The following is a 15,180-nucleotide window of genomic DNA, read 5'->3' on the forward strand; positions in this document are numbered from 1 at the left end:
TGCTTTAGACATGACGTTTACACATGAAGGCAACAAGACTTTTATAGACAGCCTTGTCAATTTTGAAAAAATGGTAAGTCTTGTATGTTGCCACTGAGCATATTCAAAAGTATTCACCCCATCCATTTTAGGTAGGTCCCTTTTCAGGCCATAAAGGCCTATGGGGGGAATGGGGGACAAGGGCCAGCATTTTTCTTGACCATCTGACACTGGAGGTGGTGGTGATGTGGTCAGCATCATGCTCTGGCTGGCTATTACCCACAGAAGGATAAACCCCGGTGCTCATTTGGAAAGCAGGCTGAGTGGACCTGGGAGCTGTCTGGGAGGAATTAGAGCAAGCTCCATTGCTTGCCCCTACCTAGGATTGAACCTGGGACCTTCCAGTCAGGAGCTAGACACCCTTGCCATCTGAGCCACCACACCCTCCCCGTCTAGTGTAGTGCTATTTTACTGAATTACAAATAATGTGCAAACATTTCTCCAGTGGCTGTTTCAAATCAAAACATGAATGATCAAACTGAACACTTTTATGGGTGAAAGATTTGAAGTGGTAGCAAACACTAAGGCAAAAAATGAAGAACTGTATTGTGGTAATTGCAGAAGTATTCACCCCTTTGAGTGACTATGTACTGGCCTTTAGTATTGTCATTGTACTCGGGTACATATGACAATAAATGTGAACTTGGACAAGTTTATTGAACAAGCCCCAGAGTCTCCTGGGATGAGTTTCTGCCAACTTTGCACACCAGAATGGTTCGATTTCTACCCATTGGTCTTTGCAAACTTGCTGAAGCTCTGTTAAGTTGTTAGGAGATTGAAGATAGACAGCAGACGAACAACAGGTATGGTGCCTTAAACTGTAATTGGAGGTCATGAGAGCCTTTTAAGAATTCACTGCTGGGTTTTGTTTTGCAGCGCATGATTGCCAACACAGTGAGGATAGTGAGATACTGTCGGAGTCAGCCTTTCAGTAAGTCGCGGACAAAAACCTAAAAGCTCTCTTGAGCCTAGGGTTTCTGTTCTTAGTTATGCACGTTCTTTTATTGTCTATTGTTTTGTCAGATCTTATGGAATCCATTGCTTGCCTTACTGTATAAGTATAGTGTAAAATTATTTGTCAAAAAATAGAGTAGTAGAAGAGGAGTGTGTTGCCATCTGTACATGTCCACTGGAATTCTTATTCATGCTGACCTCTCAGGACATACACAGTACAGCAGACGATACAGTACAACACCACACAATGTAGACGGTACATTACAAACATAATAAATAACAGGTGATGGTTGCACGTGGATGTGTTACACAAAAAAAGGGACTTAATACAAAAATGAACAACATAAACGAGCGAACTACACGCCAGACGTCACCATGGAACGGGCCCATCTTGAATCATGAGACATTGTATCTGCACGTCAGGGCAGGTGGGCAACTTATTCTAACTGCACTTTTTCTGACAACATTATTTATTGGGGGCAAGCCTGAATGGACTATCCAAGAGTAATCGTTTAGTGCCTTAGGGTATTATCCATAGGTTAGTACAGTCTGTTAGCACATCTCTATTTGCAGCTTGTCTGGGGGTTAAATTTCTTCAAAGATCTATTATTAGATTTATATTTTGCTGTATGAAGCCTTTCAGGAAAGTAACTGAATGGTGTTATCAGACATAGCAGGGACGGGTTTCATTTGTCATCCTCAATTACAGCAGAACATTTCCTGGACGCCACGGTGAGGGAGTGCGTGGGACTGGTGATTCAGAAATGTCACAGCTTATTTACGGCTCTCTTTACAGTTCCCTTTGATTTAATTGTCCATTTTTGCGTTTCCACTCTCCCCAGATCCAGATGCTTCCCTAGCTAATAAGAACCACCAGGAAGTGCGGAGCTATGTCCGGCAGCTGAATGTGGTTGATAACCAGAGGACGCTGTCCCAGCTGTCTCACAGACTGGAACCCCGGAGGAACTAGTGGCGTGGCCACTCCAGGGGCTTGAGGAGAGTGCGCGTGTCTCTGCTGTACTTCCCAAAGGAATCTGTTCTTCTTGTATGATATCATTAACATCACAGAGACCTTCCCAGAGGCTCGTCCTGGGCTATCCCATGATCCCGTTCCTCAGTGTCGAAGCACTTTTTCTATTCGTCTGCTCCTTTCTTAGTGTGTTTTCAGATAATATATTTGCTTTGGGTATCCCCATGTTTTCAGTATGTGAGCTACTTCCTTTTAGGATTAAGAAACAAAACAGAAAATGTTTTCTGCCGCCTGAGCCTCTGCATCCCTAAACTGCAAACATTTCAGAAGCAAAAGTGAAACCAAGTACGTACATTTCAAACGTCCAAAGGTCCTGGGACTTCATGAACAGAAATACTTACAATGATTTCTTACAATCATTTGCCCTTAAATTTTAATTTAGATTAATAATGACCTGCTGTACTATCACTGGCATTTTGTCCAAATCCAAATTAATCTTGATCCGTATTTGTATCATTTTGTCTGTATAGCTTGAGTTTGCTTTTTACTGACTTATCACAGAACAAAGGCTTTTATTTTTTTAAATTTGAAACGCCTTCTAAGAAATCATTTTCTGCCTTCAGAACCATTGAAGTTGCTTTGTAAATATGGAGGTTATTTATAGATCTTTTAGTTTGGTGTGAACATCATATTTAACATATGGTGATAAATATATTAATTTTATTATGTGGACTTTAGCATGCAATTAATTATACTAGAAGAAAAAAGAACAGATTGCACCCCCTCTGTAGAGAATGTGTGATGTATGTGATGTCTTATAGCTTTGTACTGTATATGTATTCTGTAAATAAAATATACCTATTAAATGTATTTGCTCAAAAAATGTTTCCCTGCTTCTCATCTGATCGTGCAACATGCAGTACTTTTACATAAGCCCATTTTGTTACAGAAAAACATCATATCTCACAATATCATTTTTGCAATGTAATTTTGCCCTGCAATGAATTAGTCCCCACAAAGTCGTTTGAAATAAAAGCTGGGAATACAATTTAAACAGGGCACAGAAAATGTGACAGTGACAAATGCTATCATTTATTTCATGTAGTTTGTATTAGGATTCAGATTTTTAGTCAACTGGACCATACCAATTCAACCATACAAGTTGTGAATTGGAATCACACATTACTTAACAGTTCAATGAAGAAAGCGGTAGAGACTGTCTCCTGCACTAACACAGTTTGTAATTTAGCTCCGGAAAGGGAAGAAGTGTTTGGTTTTGACTTATGTAAGCTTCAGAGACAACAGTTTCTTTGACCCTTGACCAGCATTTATTATGTAACTGTTAGAAGCTGAAGATATGTCATAGGTGCTGGTGGTATGCTGGTGGTATGCTCACCACACATTGGCTATCTGTGGGGAGGAGAACAGAGGAATGAAGGGAATTATTAGGACATCATGATTGTATAGGCCAGGGGGGAATTTGGCCAGAATTAGGCGTTAACACCTGCTGTAGTCCAGAACAGGGACAGGGAATAAAACCAGGGTAACGAGGCCAGGCGCTCGGAGCCTCGGACTCAGATGGCCAGGACGCCGTGATGAAGCCTATGCCGTCGGGTCTCACCTGGACCCTCTGGTAGGCATGCTTCCGGGCGTCCATCTACCACTGCTGAGCCAGTAATAGCGAGAGCGACGGGCTTTAATAATGGGACACAGGACAGGTTGCAGGTGCACACAATAAACTAAAATAGAAAGGGTCGGACCGCCCGTAAGAGGAGGGATCCCGATCGTGACATATAGCGGTTTGGCAGTTGTGAGTTGCAGGGTGATACTGTATAGTGTAGACTGGTGTAAAAGTGCCAGTATGAATCAGACACCTCAAGACAATGAGAACAGTCTTTCATGAGGGGTGAGCTCATGTTCTAATTGCCCATGACTTTCTCTGTTGGGGTTACTTCTCTCACAGGTCATTTGCAAGCAGCGGGTTTTCCAAAGTGGGGAGAAAATATAAGACGTGATCCACAGTTGTTAATAATTCGTTAAAAACACTGAAAGTCTGAAATACAAAAAAACGTAACAAGTGTCGAAAGTCCTTTTCTGCATTCTAAATAATAATTGATAATAAAAACGAATGTTACTGTTGTTAAAGCATATATGTTGAGGCAGAAACTTCGCATTTTATTCTCTTAGTCGGGTAGTTTTACTTGATTTTCAAGCTTTCAGTTACTTCCTACAACTTGGTCATAGCCCAGCCCTAGAGCCCGAGTTGTTTGAACTACTTAGCACCCACGCAATTTGTAGGCGCTGCATGGAGTAACGTGATAGGTGTCTCCGGTTCAGGAACCTCTTTCCTTTCCCATTTTTGTCCGATAAGTGGAGCTGTTGCAATCAAAATGTGCGATACGTTGTGGCGGACACAAGGATAAAAGTTGTGCACTCCTGTTAAGGAAGAAGTTAAGCAAGAGCTAAAATCGTAGAAGACAAAAAAAAAAAGCTCACGTCATAGATTTCGAAAATCTCGTTTCTGCATATCGTGTTGCGAGGTGGGATAGTCAAATTTACGGATTCGGAAGCCGTGCCTCGACTCGACCTGCAGAATATTATTAACACAAGAGGTATGTGTGGTCTTGGTATTTCTTGGTAGTTCTTGGTCTTGGTTTTTCTGAGTGAGTCCGCTTCCGGTAGAAAGGGAAACCATTTTTGTCTAAGCAATCTCTTAAATAGCTTAATGAGAGAGCAAAAAGTAATTCTGCATAGTTAGCTCTCACACATACTGTACATATGAGTGATCCTGGTCGTGTCTAAGAAACACTGTAGACTTCGGTCTGGGTGCCTTGTGCACATTTTCATAGAATTGTGGGTCAGGACCTAGAATCCAATTATTCATGATGTGAAATTAAATATTTATGAATTACATTTTTTCCCGAAAGATGCATTTGTTAAAGGGTAGTCGGTGATTTAATGTTTCGTGGTCACGTGTCTACACTCGACGAGATCTGTCACTTGGTTTCACGTTGTCTTTTGACAGCTGGGAAGAAGGAAAGAGGCAGAGGGCAGTCATTTTGTAATACTATACATCGGTGTTGTAACTAAGCACACTACACCAGAACTGTATCATCTTTTAAATGTGGTTTGGGCCTGAGCCTTTGGCTGATCTGTAAACACGTGGTAAGTTGTTCATGGAAATGAAATGTCTGTCAGTGCTGGTCAGTGCTCACAAATACCGGTCTGATGACTGCCGCCTCTTCACTTACCTTAAGAAATCAAGAACTTATAACTGCATGGCCCTTAACGACAGTTATCTCAAACTTACTGGCTTCACACACGCCTGCTTTTCGGCAACAGTTGATTACAGTATAGCTTTATGAAAGCCTTTAGTATAATTAGGATTTTAGGTTCGTAAGGCAGCACACGTGAGTACGCTATTGGCCAACAGGATTGCGTGGAACAGCTGAATTGTGGAGAGAGTGCATTTGGAAAGTAAGGAACTTATCAGCATGCTTTCGATTTCTCCATTTCACTTGCATATCTCTTAAAACAAGAACCTGAGAAAGGCTACAAGCGAGAACTGGCCATTCAGACATCTAGCCCGTTCCATAGATTAATGCTAGTTGATCTGGAAATTGGCTCTTGAAAGAAACCGTTCTTTTAGCCTCAACAACATTGCTGAGTACTGTAGCTTGTTCAAAATTCCCACCGTCTTTTGTTTAAAGAAATGTCTCCTATTCTCTGTTTTAAATGCACTTTCAAGTAGTTTCCACTTGAAATTGAGGATTTTAGAATCGGGTTCCGTTATAGTCTTATCTGTTCTGTATTGACATAATATTAATAATATCATAATATTCTAAATGAGGGCTTACTCATTTGCATTGTACAATTTTAACATAACATCATATGGTTTAAATTCTCTGTATTTAACAGGATCTTAGCATTTTGTTTGCCTTTTTATTGCATCCTTACATTGTTGCTGAAGATGTGTTAACATACAGTAACTAAGTCATTTTTACAGCTTGCTTCTTCCTATTTGGTACAGCACTATATCTATATATCTCTTTTCTTTTTGCTACCCGTATGTAGTATTCGGCATTTCTTACATTAAACATGATCTCCCAGTTGTTTGCCCTGTCTTGAATTTTATCTAAATCATTTGAAACCTGATTTGCTGTTTCTAGAGTGTTTTCTTATCCTCCTGCCTTTGTATTGTCTGGAAGCCTGACAGGTTGACTAACTACAGCTGAATCTAGATAACTGATATCAATTAGGAAGAGCACAAATCTTAATCCAAAGTCCTAGCATCCTGAAGATACAACAGAAGCTTGCACCACTAGTGTTTCCACATTCTAAAACACTCATTTCCCACTCAGGTCTGTACTTTTGTGCCAGATTTTCTTCAATAGGTGTGAAAATAGCTGTGCTTGCTAACATGGGGGCAGAATAAGAAATTGTAAGGCATTTCTGTTTTCCGTAGCATTACAATTAGGTAAAAGCCAATTAGAGGCGAAGGGTGGACTTGTGCTTAGTGCTGTAGATTCTCAGCTGAAAGGTTTGGGGTTCATAGCCCACGTTGGACACTGTTTGTGTGCCCAGGTCTAAATTGCTTCAGGAATAACCTGCTGTATTAATGGTTCAGGGTGTCTCTGTAAATGAGAAATGGTATTTGATTGACCGAACTGGCAAAATGAATTTCACCTGAAAACCTAAGCATATCAATGCTGAGCCATATCGACACATCTTACATATTGTACTGTATATTGAGATAGACGAGGGTCTACTGCCTCCTCTTCTGGAGGCATGGGTTCAAAACCTACAGTACCTCACCATTCAGCACATGGGCTAGATGGCCGAAGGACCTCTTGATGTTTGTAACCTTTAATGCATTCCTGTGAATCATGTTCAGATGTTCACACTTGACCTGCTGAGAGTAACTCACAGTAACGCCGAAGTGAGATTGGCTTTTTACTGCTGTGGCGCTTCATTAAAAGACCGTACTTGTGATGAGTGAGTTGACTGGTGCTGTCAGGAGGAAGACCGTTTGGACTTCTTGTCCTCTCAAGTTTGCCAGCCCTGGTGGCATGTGTTGTATTGAAAAATGTAGTTGAGTCACAGATTGAGCAACTCAGCAAAGTCCTTCTAAGTGCAGTTACTATACAGCTTGGTATTGACTAAGGTGGAGTTCCTATCAGTCACATTCTATCAGTAGGTTTTAGTAAAATAGTTTGCACATTACAAACTGAGATTTAATTACAGGGAGAAGATAAATGATAATTTTTCACATTTTACTAGTGTTCCTCAAGCTTGTTTCATTTTTATTTGGTTGCAGTGTAAAATATAGGATACTTCTAAAAATAATACTCATTATTGCATTATTGGGGTAATTTTCTCTTAATTGGCACTACTGCATGAGACATATTCTGACGAGTGTTAAATTCGGTGGCCAGTACAAGAAAGTATTAGTATGATTTCCTCCATATCCACGTAACCCTGGAATTTGAGTACCAGTGGAAACTGTTTGTAAAATTCACTCACTACAAAGATAGCACAGTTCCCAGAGTAAATCTCAGGAGAGCTTTGGTTCCCCTGTGTGACAATGAAAGCATTTCCTGTTGGTCACAACCGAATTGAGCAGCCTGTTTAAAAGCCATAATTACCATAAAATCCATGTACCATAAATATTAGAAGTTTGATGTTGCACTTGCTGCCTCATGTGTTTTTTTAAATACACCTTCCCCTCATTATATCATGGGTGATCAGGAATCAGGGATCAAAATACAGTAAATCCATCATATACTGTACTGTACCAGGAGCTGTGATATTATTGTAGCTGGTTGTAGGGTTAAATTTTAAGCAGGAAATTTTAACCAGATGTCAAGATCCAGCATAAAACCTCATGAAGCTTTATTAGAAAAAAAAATGTTTATGTATTTATATATATTACTTATATAGTGCTTTTCTGGACACTCTACTCAAAGGCATTTACAGGTAACGGGGACTCCAATGTGTAGCCCCCACCTGGATCGTGCAACAGCAGCCGCAGTGTGCCAGAACACTCACCACACATCAGCTGTCAGTGGGGAGGAGAACAGAGTGATGAAGCCAATTCATAGATGGGGATTATTAGGAGGCCATGATTGGTAAAGGCCAGGAGGAAATTCAGCCAGGACGCCAGGGTTAACACCCCTACTCTTGGGAAATGTCCTGGGATCTGTATTTGCATTTGTAATGACCACAGAGAGTCGGGAAGTCGATTTTACGTCTCATCTGAAGGATGGAGGCATCTTCTCCAGTCCAGCGTGCAGTACATAAACTACAGTACATTTAAGACATGACACTGAAAACAAACAAATAGGTTCTACAAAGCAAAACCACCTGTCTCCTTCTTTGCTGACACTTTGAATATTGAAATGTTGTTATATCCATAACACCTGCCTTTTTTTCCTCCTGTAAAACTTGAAGGAGGGGCCTATCGATTTCAAGCTGCCGCTTTCTCTGTTGTGTCAACTGATAAAAGAGTTGGGTGGGTCAGGAAAAGCCCTGGGTCTATACAGTATGTGCCAGCTGTGGCATGAGAGCCAGGCAAGGCCAGCCCCTGTACGATCAATGGTATGACTTCCTTGTGTGTGAATCTCAACTTGATACCACGTTTTAACTCATTTGCAAAAGATCTCTTAATGACATATTGAGCTACTTTCCGCAGAACTACTACAAGTGCGTTTTACTATTATATTGATTTTTAGTTTCTGTGACTAATAGATATTTGTGTGTGAATGTTAGTCATACTTGCATTTTAAAATTATTAGGCCGGATTGTGTTTTTACAGACCTGAGAAAGGGCTGGTATTCCTCTAGGTATATAGTAAACAACCATGTCAGATTATTAGGAGTTTCCTCTTGAAATTTAACATTTTTTACATAAAATTGCATTTATTAACACTTTCCCACTTTCCATCAGAATATCAAATATACTGCATCATGACATGTTCACAATATTTTGATAGACTTAACACGGAATGACCTACTGAAAGATTTCATACCGTACAGTATATTAATGCCATTGACATGGGGAAACAATTGATCTGAGGTGCATTCAGAGACTTTGTTTTTAAACTTATTTCTAGTCTCTGAAAGACAGGGTCCAAACAGTAAGTTTTTGTTAATGCATTTCCGTTGTCTTCTCTAGTTTTACTACATCATAAAACACCTTGAAAACCAGAGCGTGCTTTACTTTTAAATTACATACTGTTTGTCCTTCTGCCAAACCTTTAAATGAAGATCAATTACTTGTTGAGACTAAAATTGTTAGTAGGAGCAGGACTGCAGTATTCACGTTTTTTTAAAAGCTCCGTCCTTTCATCCTACACCTAATCCAATATGCCATACACCTAATCCAATATGTGCCAGAATATTTAGTCTCTTCAGCCGAGTATATTTTGTGCCAAGTGATCACAGCACAGAGAGAATGCATACCTCAGATTCCAGAAGCCTTATACAGTACAAGCTCACAGCATAGCCACAACTGCTCAGTTGCTCGGAGAGCAGGAACACAGGTCCTGGAGACTCGAGTGTCCTTAGGCTGGAAGGAGCTGCTGTGTAAATCAAAGGGGTGAAATCTACAATATTACAGCCCTGGACATCAGCCGATGATTTCATGAGGTAGTAGGAGAAGGTCAAAAGGCTCTGTAAGTATTTGGATTCATGTGTAACCAGCTTCCAGCCAAGCTGTGCTTGTAGCAGAACTCGAGTCTCTTCAGCCTGGAGACAGAGATAACTGAACCCTGTGTTTGAATGAGCACGGAAAAGAGGCTTAATGTTTAACAGAGCACTCACCTACTTTCTGCTTCTTCTCTCTTTGGCCCTCCAGAACGTGAATTGGCATCGAGTGTCATTATGAGATGTCGTCTCTCAGTGCCTCGTTTGTGCAAATCAAATTCGATGACATCCTCTTTTATGAGAACTGTGGTGGAGGTAGCTTTGGCTGCGTGTATCGAGCCAAGTGGATCTCACAGGACAAAGAAGTGGCTGTGAAGAAGCTTCTCAAAATTGAAAAAGAGGTAGGAGTTATAATTGCTTGTGCTTTTTATGTATGTATTTTTTAAAAATCATGTATAATAACCATTTTAATTGCTCTGCTATTAAGCAGGTTGTAGTAACTTTTGTACCCATCGGTTGCACAGTCATTAAACACCCCCTTGCTCAGAAGCGATTGTACTGTTTCTTTGTGAGAACATTGCTTTTTATGCAAAGATATGCATATACTCTGAGGGTAGCCTCCTTTAGAAACAAAGTATGGCATAATTAAATCAAATTAAACCCTCTTAAGGCATGAGTTCCTTTAATTATTCCAAAATGATGATGGTACTGTCTTGATAAAAAGTTTTATCTAACCACCTCATTGACTCCTTCCTGTGTGTGTTGCACTCATGGGGGAATCTTGGCGTGTGTGTCGCAGTATTTCAAGGTGTTTCACAAATGTGGTAATGACAGCTTCAGATGGTGCTGGCTTTAAGGAAACTCGGGGAAAAGAAAGTTGTAAAAGTTTCTTGATTCACCTCCTGCGTCACATGCGCTAGGTCATTTAGGGCTCTTGAGGAGTAAATCTGTCAAGCGACGACAGAGGTTTGAGCTTTGTTGGCTCCTCGCCTTGGTGTTTTACCTTACAGACATTGCCCCAGGCTGAGGATTTAGATGGAATTTACCGCTCACTGGATTTTCCCTCTATCAAAAAAAAAAGATTTCCTGATCTGCTGTGAGCCAGATTGTTTGTGGGTTTCAGGTTCTTTCAATTATGTTGAGGTTTTTTTTTATCACAGAAGTAGTTGGCAGCTTTTCCTAGTGATCCTGCCACGATGTGATTATCTTCCAAGTGTGAACTGTTTGTTCACAGTCTCCTAGTGGAAGGAGAGGAAAGGGGACGGGTAAAGGAAAGAGATGCACTTTAAAACCATCTGCACCTGTGGGGAAAACTCCACTTACAGTTCCCCACTTACATTGTTGGGCCAAAACCTGACTTCTTTTGTCTGAACTTGTTTAAAGAAAGGTTTCTACTCTTCCTGTGACATTGAACAATTACAGCATTTTCCCATTTCCATATTTCTTTATCAGGCTGAAATCCTTAGTGTTCTGAGCCACAGAAACATCATCCAGTTCTATGGAGCTATTCTTGAAGCACCTAATTATGGCATAGTAACAGGTAAGGTTATATCTTCTGTTTGTCTCTGCACACTTTGGCACACGAGGCTCTGACATAGATTTATCAATAGGGGGTAAACAGCTTATTAAAAAGCAAGCATAACATTAACCAGCCTATGGCAGTTAAAATAATCAGTGGTATTTCCAGAACTGTTTTACTTCTTAATGCATTAGGTTCAAAATTGCATTGTTAAACGTTTAATATGTGTGTTACCGATACAAAATAAACAGTGATATTTCCAGAACTCTTTTACTTCTCAATGCAGTAGGTTCTAAATTGCATTGTTAAATGTTTAATATGTGTGTTACTTACAGTGTAGACTTTTTTAATCCCAACACATCTTTTTACTTGATTTTTTTGCTGTATCATTTCGCATCACAAAAACATCATTGAAGTTGAATCTTGAGCTGTTTTTCCTCCCCACAGCTTCAATTAAGTGACAAATTGCCTTTCTGCACAGTACTGCCAGCTAGATTCCAATTCTGTCAGGCTGCACACCTGTCAGCTCAGCTATTCGGTGTCTGCTTACACATGATGTGAAGCATTTATTGATTGAACTGCTTTTATGAACAAATGTCCCTGTATGAAGTTAAATAATACAATGTGTTTATCTAATGATATACAGTATGGTGCATGACCAATATTATTTTGTAAAGTGACAAATCTGGTATTATTGCCTTTAGTTGATCTTAAGATTCTTGGATACTGCACCATCTCAATGTCTGCAGCACTGAGCGTTTTGTTTTTTAGTTTTAGAGAAGTTAGTCATGAGACATCTTGCACTGGCCATAGGACCAGACGGCTATGACCCCCATGAAGAGTGAGGAGTTATCCTAGGGGTAGCTACAAAAGGGGTGATGGGAGAAATGAATGAAAAGAAGAGAGAGAAGCTTACTATGGTATTTAGAACTTGTCAGGAAGTGATGTGTAGTGAACATTTTAGCACATAATGGCTGCTGTGTCTCACTCCATGTGGATTCTCTGCCTCAGAGGTGAAAGTGATTTTCTTCCTGTATGTGAAGTGTAATGCAATCCTTTTGGATTAATATAAATGCGAGAAATTATTAGTATTCTTATTAAAGCGAGCGGCACATTAGCAGGGCATACTGTTTGGAATAGATCAGCTTTCCTTTATATCTGTATCAGTTGTGCGAGACAGAGAGAAACAGAGAAACTCTCAGCAGGACTTCAGATTCACTGTTGGAGAAATTAGGAAACAGGTGTTCCACTAAGCATATTGCAAACTCGTTTTTTTGCAAGACGTCTGAGCTGTATTTCTTCAGCATTAATAGAAGAAAGCGTTACGTCTGGAATTCTTGTATTGGTTATGAAAGAGCATTACTAAGATCTTCTTTCAGAGGTCTGTCACATCATAATTTCCTTTCATTACCTGAAGCCTTGTAACTTCATTATGAGAATCTGACGGGTTACCAGGGAACTAGATTAAATATTTAAGAAGGCAAAATCCAATTAGCACCAGGTAGACAAAAATATTTGTTCATTCACATCATAAGCAAAGCTATAAATTTTTATTTGTGGTCTGATATACAGTAGATGTCCCATTACTGCTTGCCAATAAACAGTAGTGATAAAGATATTATAAATGTTCCATTTTTACAGTCTAGTTTTCAGCTGGTAGCTTTGCTATGACATATGTTATATGTCATGACATATGTTATCTAATATATACAGCGGTTCTAGATTGATTATTGTGTAAAAATAAATTTCTCTGCCCTGCAAAAGAAAAAAACAGACATGTAACACATAAAGCTTACACGGTGAATATATACAGTATATACGTTATTAACATGCAACATATAAATCCAGGTTACCTTAATTCTGCCTAGAAGTCGACAGGAGGTCCAAAAAAACAGATATAGAAGGATTTGGCCAGTGCACATGGTTATAATATTTTAATAATTTGATTAAAATAAATAATAATATAATAAATAATTCCTAAGTGCTGGTAATTCCCATTGTGTTTCACAACATGTTATCAGGTTCCCCTCTACATTCAGCCACCGTCCTTGATCGTACAACTATAATCCACAAGCACAATCGGAATTCTGTCAGATGGAACTCAAGAACTGTGTTGAATTGTTGCCTTCACGTCCTTAACTGTGTATTATTTAGCCTTGAAGGTGCTAATTTTGGGGTACAAACTACAGTTTCAGCTGTAGCCATATCCATTTTAGGGCTCCTGTCCTTGATTACTGTTGTGCAGTAGGCTTTGAAAAATGTTAGTTATAAGTCTTGATTTAATTACCTCGTGCCCGGTTGTTGTATTCAGTAATGAACCAAAGTAAGCCTAATCATGCAAGCACAGTATACACAGTCATATATTTCTGCTGCGGGGGAGTTTGAAATTAGTAAGCCTTCTCTGCTGCAGAAGAGCACAAAGTCTTAAGCTAAAATCAGTTGAGAGGATCATAGTTATATCACAAAAGAAAAAATCTGTTCTTCGTTCTTCTCAGTTTTCGTGTAGCTACTGAGACGCGTAGGAAGATGTACAACTTTACAGATGACCATCTGATAAAGCTGGACCTGTTTGTTTTAAATAATGCCCTGTCAAAAACGGGAAGTCACAAAACCTAGGGTTTATAGAGGTTAGAATAATCATATCACTCCGTACTGGAAGAGCACACAGCACAGCTGATAAAGAATGTGAAAGAGGACAGAAGGAGGACTGACCCTAGACCATGGCTGCTGCAGCTTCCAGTTGATATACTGTAAAATGATACAAATAATAACCAATTTCTAAACCTCTTCAGATTTTATTGCAGTTATTTTAGCATCGCAGTCTGTGTTCATTTGCCCTGGTTGTTTGTAATACAACCCCAGGCATTTTTATGAGCAGATTAGGCTCATCAGTTCGCTGTGTGACCATTCAGATCATGCACTTGAAAATCAGCACGTTATTCTTAGATAGTGGTGCGTTAAGGATGACAACAAGGTTCGGTGCTGATTCATTGGGACCAGCTGTCAAGGTTTAGACTAGAGAGATCTGGATAGTTTTATAGCTTTGTATATTTGCAAAAATAATGTGATGTAGTACTTACAGTAAATAGATTCAATAGAACCTACGGAGCTATTGAAATACTCATGCAGAATGTATTCAATGCGATTATTCAGGTTAGTAGGTTTTTCAGGCTGGATGTTTGATTACATTTAAAAAAACTATGTAATTTTTTATCTGTATCACAAACGTAGACGGCTAGGTTACAGTCAAATAAGAGGGTTGGATTAGCAATATTGTTGATTTGATAGAAAACCAGACAAAAACACACTACATGTTAAACAGTCTAAGGTTTTATTTTCTAATTGTCTTGCAGTGTTAAAGCACCAATTTATTTATTTTTGTCTTATAAGGTGTTTCTTTTGCAGCTGAAAGTCTTTGCAAAAAAAAAAACACTTGTGACTTATTGTTTTTTTCCCAAGCGTCCCATCATAATAACACTTAAAGGGAGAGATTTGATAATAAAAGTTTTAACAGCAGCCATGTCACCCTGTAACTCACAACTGGCAACCCAGTAAAGCTCAGCAGGTGTGAGCCTGGTCAGTACATGGACGGGAGACCTCCTGGGAAAAACTAAGGTTGCTGCTGGAAGAGGTGTCATGGGGCCAGCAGGGGGCGCTCACCCTGCAGTCTATGTGGGTCCTAATGCCCTAGTATAGTGACGGGGACACTATTCTGTAAAAAGCAGCCATCCTTCTGATGAGACATAAAACTGAGGTCCTGACTGACTCTGGTCATTAAAAATCCCAGGGTGTTTCTCGAAAAGAGTAGGGGTGTAACACCGGCGTCCTGGCCAAATTTTCCATTGGCCCTTACCAATCATGGCCTCCTAATAATCCCCCTCTATGAAGGGGCTACATTACTTTGCTCTCCTCCCCACTGATAGCTGATGTGTGGTGAGCATTCTGGCACACTTTGGCTGCTGTCGCATCATCCAGGTGGATGCTGCACATTGGTGGTGGTGGAGGGGAGTCCCCATTTTCCTGTAAAGCGCTTTGAGTGGAGTGTCCAGAAAAGT

At 39.9% G+C, this 15,180-nt stretch overlaps 2 protein-coding genes across 11 annotated transcripts in view; both read left to right on the forward strand.

Annotated features, from left to right (window-relative positions):
• rapgef4a (Rap guanine nucleotide exchange factor 4a) overlaps nt 1–2,833 on the forward strand; it is a 68,614-nt gene extending 65,781 nt beyond the window's left edge. For all 7 annotated transcript variants that reach the window (XM_006636589.3, XM_015359068.2, XM_015359064.2 and 4 more), the window contains 3 exons: nt 9–73; nt 916–970; nt 1,836–2,833. In XM_006636589.3, the coding sequence (XP_006636652.2) occupies nt 9–73; nt 916–970; nt 1,836–1,963 (248 nt within the window). In that variant the 3' untranslated portion in view covers nt 1,964–2,833. The remainder of the gene's footprint in view (nt 1–8; nt 74–915; nt 971–1,835) is intronic.
• Nucleotides 2,834–4,337: 1,504 nt separating this feature from the next.
• Nucleotides 4,338–15,180, forward strand: part of map3k20a (mitogen-activated protein kinase kinase kinase 20a) — a 47,596-nt gene continuing 36,753 nt past the window's right edge. The window contains exons 1-3 of one of the 4 annotated variants that reach the window (XM_069196793.1): nt 4,338–4,575; nt 9,818–10,007; nt 11,059–11,146. In XM_069196793.1, coding sequence (XP_069052894.1) covers nt 9,849–10,007; nt 11,059–11,146 — 247 coding nt within the window. In that variant the 5' untranslated portion in view covers nt 4,338–4,575; nt 9,818–9,848. Of the gene's footprint in view, nt 4,576–5,172; nt 5,441–9,459; nt 9,636–9,817; nt 10,008–11,058; nt 11,147–15,180 lie in introns of those variants that run through there. The other 3 variants (XM_069196794.1, XM_069196792.1, XM_015358995.2) reach the window with 3 other exon arrangements.

Source organism: Lepisosteus oculatus, chromosome 12, assembly GCF_040954835.1.
Source record: "Lepisosteus oculatus isolate fLepOcu1 chromosome 12, fLepOcu1.hap2, whole genome shotgun sequence".
NCBI classification, from domain to species: Eukaryota; Metazoa; Chordata; class Actinopteri; order Semionotiformes; family Lepisosteidae; genus Lepisosteus; species Lepisosteus oculatus.